General features: G+C 36.1%; 1 protein-coding gene across 1 annotated transcript in view; it reads left to right on the forward strand.

Moving 5' to 3' along the window:
• Positions 1-6,250, forward strand: part of SLC35F5 (solute carrier family 35 member F5) — a gene marked incomplete at both ends in the record, with an annotated part of 42,957 nt that extends 36,707 nt beyond the window's left edge. Inside the window, 3 exon segments of the mRNA XM_079709770.1 lie at positions 2,044-2,198; positions 6,197-6,209; positions 6,212-6,250. Coding sequence (XP_079565896.1) covers positions 2,044-2,198; positions 6,197-6,209; positions 6,212-6,250 — 207 coding nt within the window.
• Positions 6,251-13,804: the final 7,554 nt, after the last annotated feature.

Genomic DNA, 13,804 nt, shown 5'->3' on the forward strand with positions numbered 1-13,804 from the left:
AGAACTGTAACAGCGGATTTAATTTTATTAAATGATTATGTCATTTGTTCAAATATTTTAAGATGAAGGCAAAACACAAGGGGAAAATGTATGTATATATAATAGATTAGAAAAACATACCAACAGGCATTTCTTGATTGTCTTTGCATCAAGATTAGGGAATCAGTTAAATGAGCAGGCTGGGCCTTTGGTGGGAATTGAGGGCAGGAAGATACCTTCTGGTAAAAGTAGCAGGGTATGCCCATACCTGTAATAGAAACATGGTAGGAGAAACCTACTTTCCTGGGTTTTTTTTTTATTCTAATATCCAAGCATATTTATATATAGTTTCTGAAATTTTAGCACTTATCAACTTTATTTATTGAGCTTAAAATATATATTTTTTTAACCTATTGGTATTTGGTATAATAGGAAGCATCCCTGATTGTTTTCAGGTTTATATTCAGATATATTCAGGAGTTAGACTCTTTTTGTTTACTTAGGCAATTTTCATTGTTAATAAATGTCTTCATTTTTAAAAAGTGTCTTCATAGCTTGTTGGAAATCAAATTAAAGGGTTTTTAAAATTATTATTCGGCAACATATAAATAACTGCATTGTTAAAAGTGAACTTTGCCTTTAAAAGTCATCTAGAGTTTTACTTACCTTTATAAAGTTTGCTTTTTTCAGTTCTAAAATAGGGTTTTTAGTTGAATATTCATGAAATCATTCTATCAACTATATCTGCATTTTTAACTCTCATTAGTCATAAGTTCTTTATACTTTTTCCTTTCTTGGGTCATTTATGTTCATCATGGTTTTTCTAGATTATTAAATATTCTGGCAAATATTCCAAGAATATGTTATACCAATACTTTGATAACAGTGTGAGGGCTTTTTAGTACTTACTGCTGGCTGTTCTTATCCTGACTCAGCCTGTGTGTGTGTGCCATACGAGCAGAACGTGCATGTTAAAAGTTGTCAGTGTTTTTTCTTGTGTTACGCATGATGAGTCCCTCATAAAACAACCATTATTCTCACAAAACCCCTTTACTCTGACTAATGGGTGGTATGAAATGGAATAGTATATGTTTTCCACCAGAGGGAGTCTTGCCTTTGATTCTCAGCCTCATTTTTTTAATGCTTAGAGAGGGCAAGCAGTTTTTCTTCCCTATTTTAAAGATAGGAGTTACTGTTTTTGTCGTTATTTTGAAAACAAACCACCAGTGTGTTGCAGCTGAGTCTCAATAGTTAATCAGTGCAGGCTCTTTTTAGCAATTGTTTTTGATCCTTAGTTGAATCTAGATGGTAAAGGAAAGAATGATGGTTTTTTTTTGGTAACTTTATGGCGTCTCATTTTTAATTTTCTTGACCACCCTGATAAAATGATGGATTGGAGGGTCAGGCTTGGCAATCTGAGGGCTTCTCACGGCTGAAAGTATTTCTCTTTGTAATCTTTATTGTACTTAGTCATGATTTCCTTTTGAAAATTTCTGTTTCATTTGTTACTAGATAATCAAGCTATATTTCATCAATAAAATGTTTGCAAAAGTTTTACTTGAGTTTCATCTGTTTTTAGTACTGTCTTAAGAACCATAACATAACACAACATATCATAGCAATAGCATAACCTAGTTTTTCAAAAATGGGAGTTTTTTAAAATGACTTCAGGAACTAAAGGGGAAGAAGCAACTTGAGAACAGGCAGTAATCAGTAAAGAAAAAATGGGCAATGTGATGTGTAAGGCAAATGCTTAAAATTTCATAATTCTGTTTCTGATGTACTATGCCTGTACTTATTAGTGAAAAGCATGCTTTCCTTTAGGCTATTTTCCAAGCAAGAAGTATTTTTGTTGGTAATTTAAGCAAGTGGTTAATATGTTGAAGTCCTGAATCCTTATATTTAATAATAACATACTTAAAATGTTGTCAACGATTAGTATTATTTTCTTGGTGTTTTAGTTTATTCCTGCAAGTTATTATAAGTGGAAAACTTATGTTAAAGGGAAAATTGTCTTAATGATAATTGTGGGTGTTTTGTTGTTTTTCTATCTCTTATTTTTAGGTGCAGTTTTCTTGGTTATTTTTTGCAGGCGCTATCCCTGTATTTTTTTCATTTTTTATTGTAACTCTCCTGTGCCATTATAATAATTGGGATCCTGTGATGGTGGGAATCAGAAGAATTTTTGCCTTTATATGCAGGAAACATCGAATTCAGAGGTAGGTTAAGTTCTAATACAGATTTTTTAAAAATAATGTTTACTAAGTAAATTAGGAATCATATCATGCTGGCCTAGCTTTTTAGAGATTCTGTGAAGAATTTTTAAAAGATTATAATTTTATATGTACAGTGCCAGATAAAAGAATTTGCTCAGACCCTTCATGTGATAAGATAGTTTCTTCCCAACTGCTTTTTTTTTTTTAATGTTTTGATTCACAGGTACAACCAAAGTGCTTACTGTTTTGCTAAAACAAATTTAAATGTAGAAAACATTTGTTTGTTTGAAAAAAATTCATAATAAAATATGATAACATTGCCTCCATTGTTTTTCAATTTCTTTCTTTTGAAGAGAGAGAAACCTTTTTACATTCTACTCTAAAAAGAATTTGGGACAATTTGTTGGGGAGTCTTGACCTTGTCTTAGGTCTGACCTCAAGCCTCAGCCAGTGGAGTAGATAATTTTTAAGGGTTCCTCAGGTCTAAAGCTTTCCTAACTATTGTCTTTTTTTTTTTTTTTTTTTTTTTTTTTGCGGTATGTGGGCCTCTCACTGTTGTGGCCTCTCCCGTTGCGGAGCACAGGCTCCGGACACGCAGGCTCAATGGCCATGGCTCATGGGCCAAGCCGCTCCGCGGCATGTGGGATCCTCCCAGACCGGGGCACGAACCCGTGTCCCCTGCATCGGCAGGCGGACTCTCAACCACTGCGCCACCAGGGAAGCCCTAACTATTGTCTTTTTTTTAAGGGTTTCAGAAGACAGCGAACAGTGTGAGAGTCTCATTCCTATGCACAGTGTTTCTCAGGAGGATGGAGCTAGTTAGCTGTAGTCCAGGTTTGTATGTTAGCTGACAGTAGTATTGAATAAGGTTCTTATTCTTGTATTGCTCAAATACAGAATCGATTTTCCATTTTTAGTTGTTTGAGAGGCAATACAGCTTAGAGGCTAAGGGAGTCCAATTCTGGAGTCAAACTTCCTGGGTTCCAATTCCAGCTTCTCTGTGTACTAGCTCTGTGACTTTATGCAAGGTTCTTAACCTCACTGTGCGTCAGCTTTCTTATCTATAAAATGGGGTTGCAGTAGAACCTCCCTCACAAAGTTGTTAAAAGAATTAAATACTTGGTAAGTTTAAAACACATACAATATAGTACCTTAGTCAAATTAAGTGATTCCCAAGTTTTGTTTGTTTGTTTTTTGAAAAGGAAGAAGTAAAATTGTATTCAGTTGCAGATTGCATGATTATATTTAGAAATTCTAAGGAATTAGTAAAAAAAGTTACTAGAATATTTGAGTTTAGCAAGATCACATATACAGTGTCAATATAAAAAATATCTTCCTATTATTTCTATATGTAGCAGTGAACAATAATTAAATGAAATTAGGAAAAATTCCATAAACAATGAACTTTTAAAAATACTTACAAGTACATTTAACAAACATTGTACAAGACTTGTAGATGGAAAACTAAAAAATAATTCAGAGAAAAATTAAGAGATATAAGTAAATGGAGAGATACAATAATGTGTTCATGGGTTGAATGACTCAACCCATAAAGATGTACTATTAAGAAGCCAGTTATCCCTAAACTGATCTATAGATTGAGTGCAATCCCAGTCAATATTCTAACAAGCTTTCTTGTGGAAATTGACAAGATGGTCCTAAAATAAGGCAATTAAAAATTTTTTATCTATTTATTTTTTAAAATTAAATTATACTTGAACTACAACACTGTTAGATCCAGGTGCAAAACATCGTGATTTGATACTTCTATACACTACAAAATGATCACAAGTGATTCCAAGTTTTTTTGGGGTTTTTTTTGCGGTACGCGGGCCTCTCACCGCTGTGGCCTCTCCTGTCGTGGAGCACAGGCTCCGGACGCGCAGGCCCAGCGGCCACGGCTCACGGGCCCAGCCGCTCTGCGGCATGTGGGACCTTCCCGGACCGGGGCACAAACGCGCGTCCCCTGCATCGGCAGGTGGACTCTCAACCACTGCGCCACCAGGGAAGCCCGTGATTCCAAGTTTTAACTATTACTTATATTCATGCTAATGGTCATCATTTTACTTAATGATACACTTTAGAAAAATATTTTTTTCTGAGTATAAAATTAAGAAAAAAATGTAATACTTCAGTGTATATCCAGTCTCTTCTCCATGTATGTGTGTGTGTTTACCACAACTGGCACAATATATATCCTGATTCTCTGACTATGCTTTTCACTTAATAATGTTTCAAGAACATTTCCACATTTTTTTTTAATTTTAAGAAATAGTATCTTGTATATTTCTTACATGACAGAAAGAGTACGTGATAGTTTATGTTTCTCTTAATGAGCCCTTGAAATATATCCACCGCATATCTTTGGTAGGTAGGAAAGCAATTATTTATTTAGAGCGAGAGATCACAATAAATTACTGAAACTCTGGAAATTCTGGTCCCTTTCTTCTGAGATAACTTTAGACAATTTATATTGAAATGTTTCTTGATTACACCTGGGCTTCCCCTCTTCACCTAGAACATTGAACAACTCCTGTCAACTCGTTGCACTCACATTGGCCATGAGGCTTAAGTTTATCTTCATGGTAAATTCACCTCTAACCCAAGGCTGTTTGTCTTGGTTTTATGTCTTTCTTTGATTGGTCTTTTTGTATTCTAGTTTTTCCTCTTAGGATGGTTATATATGCGCATAGTTTGAAGAGTTAGAATTCTACAATGCTTAGTGTACAATGCAGCTAATCCCCTGCCCTGTACTGCCTATCCCGCTTTCATTCTTTTCCCACCCTGAGGAGTCCCTTTAAACTCTTCATTGATCTGTTTCATATTTTCCTCTGCATCTAAGGACGGTGCTTATACTTCTATGTCTTGATTTCTCCGTTTCGGGCCTCTTCAGTTGGTTTTCCCACTGTGGCCCGTGAGGACAGGTTACGTTCAGTTTCCCCCCCCTCTGCTCCCACCACACTTGCCTGCCTTCCAGCCCTGTATCGCTCCTACCTCCTCATCATCCCAGGATATTTATCCTATGATTTTGAATAGATGTGTAATCAGTGTTTGCATTGTGATGCCTATATAAATGTTACTTTTACCTGAGCCATGTAGGATTGTGCCTGGCATTTCCCCAGTCCAGAGACCCTCTGTTACTACCCTTTTTGGAGAATAAACCTCAGATCTTCTCTTGGGATAGAGAAGAGGCACTTGACCAGCTGTGAAACGTGAGGAGCGGGCATCTGAGTGTCTAACTGCTTTTTCTATAAACTTTGTACCAATCTGCCTATTTTTAGTTGCTTCTTCACCCCTCCTTACCAGAGGCATCTGGTTGTATTTCTTCATTGCTAGCTAAGAGTTGGCTGCTCTTTTCTTGTCTCTGTTCTTCTCTATGTCCATGTGGTTTATACTTTAAAAAAAAAAATCCCTTTATTATCTTTTTACTGAGGTTTTGGGGACAGAATAGAACTAAGTATGTATATTTTGCTCTTCTAAATTGTTTTAATTTTTAAAATTAAAAAAATGCAAATAGTTATTCTTTAAAGCTTTTTAATGCTATAATTTATGCATTTTCCCTCCCTAGTATGCTGTGCATTATTCCCATACTCACACTCATACCCACCCCTCACCCAGATATTTTTGGAAGTGAGAGTTGGATAAAGAGGAGATAGTGAAAACTGAAGAAGATGGACTACAATAGAGTAGAAGAAAGTAGGGCAGGTTGGGCAGCAGTCTTTGTCTTGACAGGGGTAATGGTGGAATGTACCGTGAATAAAACTGTTATTATGTGATCTTAAAGTAGTATTGGATGTCAGCCTTTGACATTGCTGTAGAACTCACTTTCATGAGCTCTTAGAACTCGCCTCAAGTTCTGGTATCCAGTTATTAAGTATATAGGCTGTGTTTGATATATATTTCAATGGTAAGATAATTTGCTTTTAAAAATATAAACTATAAAAATTAAAGCTATGACAGTTGTAACCTAATGATGATCCTGTGTTTGTTTTTATTTTTAGCTTGATAATGGAACAATATACGGTGAAGAGACAATCTCTGGCAAGTTTTTGTAGAAAAATGTTTCAGTGCCTAGTCTGAAAAATAACAGTTTCAGTTCTTTGGAACTCTAAAACATATTTTCCTCTTGTCTGTTTTCTTCATTTTCATAATGAAGTACTTTGCTATGTAGCTGTGTACATATCACTACAGGTATAGGAAGTTTCAGTCTACAGTCCATCTAAAGGACCAACCTGCCTTACACATCTCAAGGAATTCAGCTGATGAAATAATTTGAACTAATCAAGGGATAAAATTTTAATGTTCTGGAGACTTTATTTTCACATATTATTTGTTACATGCTGGACTATATTATGAAAATGTTTTCAAGAAATCATTTTAAGTATATAGATTGGTGTTTCTTACAGGTAAAATGCTAAAATAAGCTGCCTATAATAGGTACGGATTATATTTTTGAGTTTTGTAGAATATTACAAATTAACAACACGGAAAATGTTTAATTTATGCAGCAAATATATTCACACAAATTTGGTAGGACTTTAGAAAGAATCAATATTTGAGAAAAGATCTGGTTCACTTACACTACATATACTGTATTATCCTTTCATAGCATTAGGTGCCTTCTACTTTAAATCTGTGACAAATCATGACAAATTTTTAAAGGAGAAGTATTGTAAAATGAAGAATTATGTACTTCTAAAGACTGTATTGCTGTAAATTTAATTGATAAAGCTCTGCTTATTTAGAGTTTTGAAGAAATATCCTCTCTTCAATTAAACATTTTCATAATGGAATGATGTAAATTGAAGTGATAAAGAGTATTATTAAAATAAAATGTTTATATATATGTGTGTGTATTATAGATCTATCAACTGGTTTCTGATTTTTTTCACATATAAATGTGCCAAATTATTCTAGAACTGGATGCCTCTTCTTTAAATAATTTTAGTTTTCCTAAATAAATTTTTATGGTTAAAAACCAAAGAAGGAAGGCAAGAAGAAATTCTACTTTAAAAATTACATTTGAAGATTTCCTCTACCAAGTTTAAATTAAATATAAATACTCCTGATTTTAACTTTTAAACTTAGGTCTTATATGTCCTTACTGTGCAGCAGCTCCTGGACTCTACTCACTGTAGCCCTCAGAGGATGAATATATGTCTCAGGATTCATCCAGGCTTTTGATTAATCAGAACATATTTCCTTCTCAAATTTTGTGAGATTAGTTCCTTTCTCTTCAAAATTTCTTAACACATCTGATTTTTTAAAATTCCCTTTGCAATATTTAGCTTCAGTTCGTCTTATTCACGTTCTTAAAATTGCTTCGATGTTACCGTAAGTCTAAAATGAAGTTTAGCCATCTTTCTGCTTGTCCTGAGATTTTATATTAATTTAAAAGATTGTTGATAACATTAAATTTTAAAAATAGATGTTATCCTATTTGGTGCCACCAATAAATCTTAAACTGAAAATAATCCTGATTTTGTGAGCTTGGCACAGGTTAAAGGCATGTAAAGAATGTGGACTTCGAAGAAATTTTCTCTTGAAAAGAACTAATGAAGTACATTTCAGTTACTCAAAGACTAAGTTTGGTTGACGTTTCCTATCTGTATACCCCTCTACTTTATGTTTTTGCTGTTTTGACAGTTCGCCAGTACCTTTCGGCAGTTTACAGGATGAAATAGTTGAAACAGTGTCAGTGAAATTCAAGCTTTAAATTTTTCTGTAAATATGGTAGGAAAAGAGGTTGAACTTAGAATTTTTTGGTTGTCCATGTGCTCTATGTTCACATGTCATACAGATCATGTGTTGTCACTCAGGATTCCAGAAGTAGTAAGCCTTGTTAACATACTGGACAAATCTTGAGGAGGTCTTCTTCCACTAGGCTATGCTTTTTGTCAAAGAACCTCTTCAGAAGGAAGCAAAATTACATTGGTTAGCTGAAAGTAGGGATTACTGCTGCTTTGCCAACTTACATATTGTTTTTTCTCCCAGGTTATATTTATCTAAATGATTTTGGTATTTGAATACTGTAGCCACGGCCAGTGAGCAGTTGAAGACTTCCTTTCTGCACCTTGTAGTTAAGGGTTCACCTTCTCAGAAAATTAAGTTATGTTAGATTACTTTCATTCTGTGATTACCCAGAAGTCTAAGTATCAGGGCCCTAGGGTCACAGCAACCACATTGCAGGCCTTTGGAAATGTTGGGAGAGGTTACATTCAAGTAACTGCTAATGTCCTTCATCTCTGTTGGAACAGTGTTGGCCTGTGATTATATTTTTCTGAATCTAAAGACCCAAATAGGGATTTCTAATACCTTGTTTCAGTCTTCTACTTTTCTTCCCATACATAATTTAAATTCCATTATTGTATAATGTTTCAAATTATGACCTTGACGAAAGGGAGTCTGCTGTTTTGTCAGAAACACTTTTGGTGAGATGAACATCAGAATCTCTACTAAAACAAAACTGAAAAATGAGGCAGGCTTAAAAGTGCTTAGATGAACGCTTTTTGAAGCTCAGAAAGGCCATTAGATATACGTAAGACATTCCGTTAAATAAATTTTGATTTTTAAAAAGATATATTGACTTCTGTCAGCCTGACTTAATTAATTCCTTAAATTAAACTGATTTTCCCACCGGCAGCCAACGAATAAAATTAATTGTTTCTATAGAAGTGAGCTCACAAGGTTAAATGAATGTTCTCAAAGGTATACAGTCTTATTTCAGGAAGAATGCTCATGCCAGCTTCACAATGAATCATGCAGAACCAATTTGGGGTTGCAAGGTGTGACTTCTCTGGAAGCCAAGGCTTTTCATAAGGCAGTTTGGTAAGATCTGTAGCACTAATCCTCAGTGTGCTGGTTGAAGAAACAAAATATCTCTAAAGAAAGATAAAGTAGGAAGTAATTTAAAAATATATTTCCCAGAATCATATCAGCAAATAAATGAAATGTCATTTTTATTTTAAGCAATTCTAGTTGTTATAATCCTGCCTCATTTCTCCCTACTTTCCTTTTGAAATATTCTCTATTACTAAATAATATTATAGGAAGAATTCAAAGAAGTAAGAGATGACTGCTACCTCTGACATCTGCAAATTTAACTTATATAGCTAACATAATTGTGTGCTGATTTTGTTTCTTCGATGGTGACAGGGCATATATGAGATTCTCGGTCCACAGAATTTGAAGGTAGCGTTCTATTTTATTATGTCATGTACCAAAAATTCCATTTGGCTAAATTGAGGTACCTTTTTTTACATAGACTTGCAATTTTTAGATGCCCCACATTTCCTTTTTTACACTATCAGCCTCATCCATCTGTAGAAAAATTAATAGTACAGTATTTCATAGTCTGTGCTCTATATGTACATAGGAAACTTCCCTTTAAATATTAAGAACCTTTAAAAAACGGGGGACAGAAAAGGACTTCATTACAAATTCAAAGCAAATAATGACCATTGGGAATTTATTGTTATATTAACATGAAGCTTTTTTGTTTTGCCATTAGGCATCAAGATGACATGATAATTGAAATCTTTATTTTAACTTTAACTCTTATTATAATGATTACCTTATTTTCATTCTGGTTTTTTGGTTTTCTAAAAAAAATTGTGTTTTATATATCTTAGGAACTAAGCATCATTTTAATGTCATTGCATTTAAAAAACAAGGCTTTACTATAAAATTTCCTATATGATAACTATACATACTAGAATGGCAACTAATGAAATCATTGACAAAAATTTAAGGAAAAATTACATATGAAAAGGAATTAGTATTCTCTGGTTAGGCATACTTGCCGAAATGCTGAAGTGAAATGGCAAAATATCCAATGAGAACATTTTGAATTTTTGGTAACATGAATTATTTTATTTTTCATTTGGGGGTTTGGAGTGGAGAAGCACTCAGATGAAGACAGCATTTCCTTCATGATATTTTAAAGTTGGAAAAGAAAACCTTCCAAATGGAAATTTTTAACAAGGTACTTCGTTAAATTCTTAGTTTTTAATTTAATTTTACATGTGGTTTCTTTCTTAAGAGCTACTTTTATTAACTTTAACTTAGATCCTTGTATGCTAAACATTCAGTATATCCCTACTTGGTTTTCCTATATCTGGTTTTAATTATGGCAAAGTCAGTCAGGCAAGGGTATTTGTCAGTTTCAGTGGATCTTTATAAGGCAGGCAGAAGATTTTTGTTTCAAGTCTTATTTATTTGGGACATAAGGTGAAAACAGTTCTTCAGAATCTTACTGGCAATATTTGTTTATTCAGAATAGCTCTCACTTTTTTTTTTCTTATGAAAAAATTCAATGTCAATCAGTTAGACCATGTAATATCTAAAGCAAAATTTTGTTGAAGGCCATTCCCTGTCATAATATTCAGGGATAAGGGGTAATACACTAAGTTCTTCTGACCTCTGCAGTAGCTCAGTGTAGAATTATATGTATTTTAATACGCGTGCTCCAGGTAAGGCTTCCAAGAGGCAACATGCTAAAGAGCAGTGGATCTCAAACTTGAGGGCCCACCAGCATTGCTTGGAGGGCTTGCTGGGCCCACCCCACAGTTTCTCATTCAGAAGGGCTGGGCAAGCCCTGTGAATCTGCATTCCTAACAAGTTTCCAGGTAATGCCCCTGCTGCTGGTCCTAGGACCACGCTTTGTGAATCATTACCCTCAGGAAAGAGCAGTGACTTTGACGTTGGAATTCCCCTGTTCTCCATTAGTGGATTTACTGGGGGGCAGGAAGGGGGGGGCGGGTATTTAATCCAGGTAGGCCTACATTTCCTTAGCTGTAAAATGGAGGTTAATGCTACCTACCTGGGACTGTGAGAATTGAGGTAGTAAAGTTGGAAGTGCCCGGTCCTGCGTGCCTGGGGGGCTTGATAAATGCTGATTCCCTTGTTCCATCCTCCCCATCCTATTCTCAAATGGAAAGGGAGGAACTAAACTTAGTGCCTTCTAAGTTCCTGTCAGCTCTCAAATTCTGTGATTCTAAAAGTTCTCTAGCTCAAGAGAGAACGCCAAACACTGTATGTGTGTTTGGTGCTTTACAGAGAGTGGTGTGGTGGTAACAGTGAGATTGCATAGACCATAGTTTTCGTTTCTGCTTTCATTACAGCTTAGCATCCAGACTCTGTAAAAAAGTTTTCAGTCAGATTTTAAAGCAGCATTGAAGAAATCATATCTGAATTCATGACAGTTTCTGGAGGCTGAGTGTATCAGATAAATCGGCATGCTTTTCTAAACGACTGGCCATATTAGAGTCTCCACTATGTTGCCTCCTATAATGCATGCTCAAATATGTAGTTTTCATTACCTGCTTGATTTTCAGACAGCATTAAATAAGCTGCAAAACAAACCCAAGCTAAAATTTTGAGCATATAATTTTTTTAAATTTTATTTATTTATTTACTGGCTGCGTTGGGTCTTCGTTGTTGCATGCGGGCTTTCCCTAGTTGCGGCGAGCAGGGGCTACTCTTCGTTGTGGTGCACGGGCTTCTCGTTGTGGTGGCTTCTCATTGTGGAGCATGGGCTCTAGGCACACAGGCTTCAGTAGTTGTGGCACGCGGGCTCAGTAGTTGTGGCTCGCAGGCTCTAGAGCCCAGGCTCAGTAGTTGTGGCGCACGGACTTAGTTGCTCCACAGCATGTGGGATCTTCCCAGACCGGGGCTCGAACCCGTGTCCCCTGCACTGGCAGGCGGATTCTTAACCATGTGCCATCAGGGAAGCCCGTGAGCATATAATTTTTATAGCATGAAATTATTCAGTGTTTTATTTAAAAATAGTCACTAGTGTATTCACTGTTGTGAATTTATAATCTAAAAAATTGGGGATGCTAAAAGTACTGGGCTAAAATACTATTAAATCTTTTTCGTTTAACTCCATCTTGTTAAAGAAAATAATCACAACCAGGGTCCTTTTTCTTTACCCCGCCATCTAAATCTATACAGTATGTATGCTAACGCACATATATGGAATCTAAGAAAACTGTACTGATGAACCTAGTGGCAGGGCAGGAATCAAGATGCAGACGTAGAGAACAGAGACTTGAGGACGCTGGTGGGGAGGGGGAAGGTGGGACAAAGCGAGAGAGTGGCATAGACATATATACACTACCAAATGTAAACTAGATAGCTAGTGGGAAGCAGCCGCATAGCACAGGGAGATCAGCTCGGTGCTTTGTGACCACCTAGAGGGGTGGGATAGGGACGGTGGGAGGGAGGCCAAGAGGGAGGGGATATGGGGATATATGTATACATATAGCTGATTCACTTTGTTGTACAGGATAAACTAACTCAACATTGTAAAGCAATTATACTCCAATAAAGATATTAAAAACAATAAATCTATACAGTAAATTTGGGGATGAGTACATACAACAAAAAGCATATGCAGCTAAGTGATTGGGGTTTGGCGACATATGTGGAACTTGAATAAAGCATTTGCAGCCATCCAGGATGATCTCCTTAAACTGCTGACTGCTGGGGGCCTGCAGGATGAGCACTGGAAACATGGGTGCGAGAGCTTTCCCCACACACTGGAGCCTCTGACTGCATTTTGAAATACCTGTTTTTAAAAACCTGAGCAGAAGGAGGCTAGAAAGAATGCAGACAGGACATTGAAAATGCTAATTCCCTTTGTTAGTATAACATGAAATACCTGATAGTGGCCAAAAAAAAAAAAGTCAGTGCCAGGACACGATGTAGGTACAGTTCAACTAGTATAATCTGAAGTGGTTCTTAATATTCAGGTTTGTGTTAGAGGTTAGGCAGCAATATTTTTGTGGAACCAGGTATGTATATTTATTTTGCCTTTCTTTATAGTCATACTGGTAAATTCTTGGGAAGGTTTGTTTTGCGTCCAAGATATTTTCTATACAGTTGACCCTTGAACAACACGGGGGTTAATCTGAGTATAATTCATAGTCGACCCTCCATCTCCATGGTTCCTCCATATCCGTATATTCAACCACAGACCTTTATAGTCCTGTAATATTTACTGTTGAACAATATCTGCATATTAGTGGACCTGTGCAGTTCAATCTGAACAGCTGTTCAAGGGTCAACTGTACTAAAATTTTATAGTAAACTCTTAATCCCCTTTGGCTAGTAAATTAAAGCTGAAATTATTGTGTCAACATACTGTGATTTGTATTTTAACATAAGACAAGAGTGCATCATTCTGATCAAGTTGCAACATTTTAATTTTATCTGATCGGTCTGTATTGAGTAATCAGTAGCTAAGTGCAAATACTCCCATCCCTGTAGTAGAGATCATTTTATACAAAAGTCACCTTAATTACTAGACCCAGAAGGCCAGAGGTGATGAAAGAGTACTTTAGAAAGATGAAATGTTAAATAAATAAACAAATTAAGGAAACAATCTGAGATAGATTTGCCTAAATGTAATTTAATGCAGATTTTTACCTCAGATTTTTTTTTTTTTTTTTTTTTTTGCGGCATGTGGGCCTCTCACTGTTGTGGCCTCTCCCGTTGCGGAGCACAGGCTCCGGACGCGCAGGCTCAGCGGCCATGGCCCACGGGCCCAGCCGCTCCGCGGCACACGGGATCCTCCCAGACCGGGGCACAAACCCGCGTCCCCTGCA

The sequence above is a fragment of the Hyperoodon ampullatus genome, assembly GCF_949752795.1.
Source record: "Hyperoodon ampullatus genome assembly, chromosome: 8".
Lineage (NCBI taxonomy): Eukaryota > Metazoa > Chordata > Mammalia > Artiodactyla > Ziphiidae > Hyperoodon > Hyperoodon ampullatus.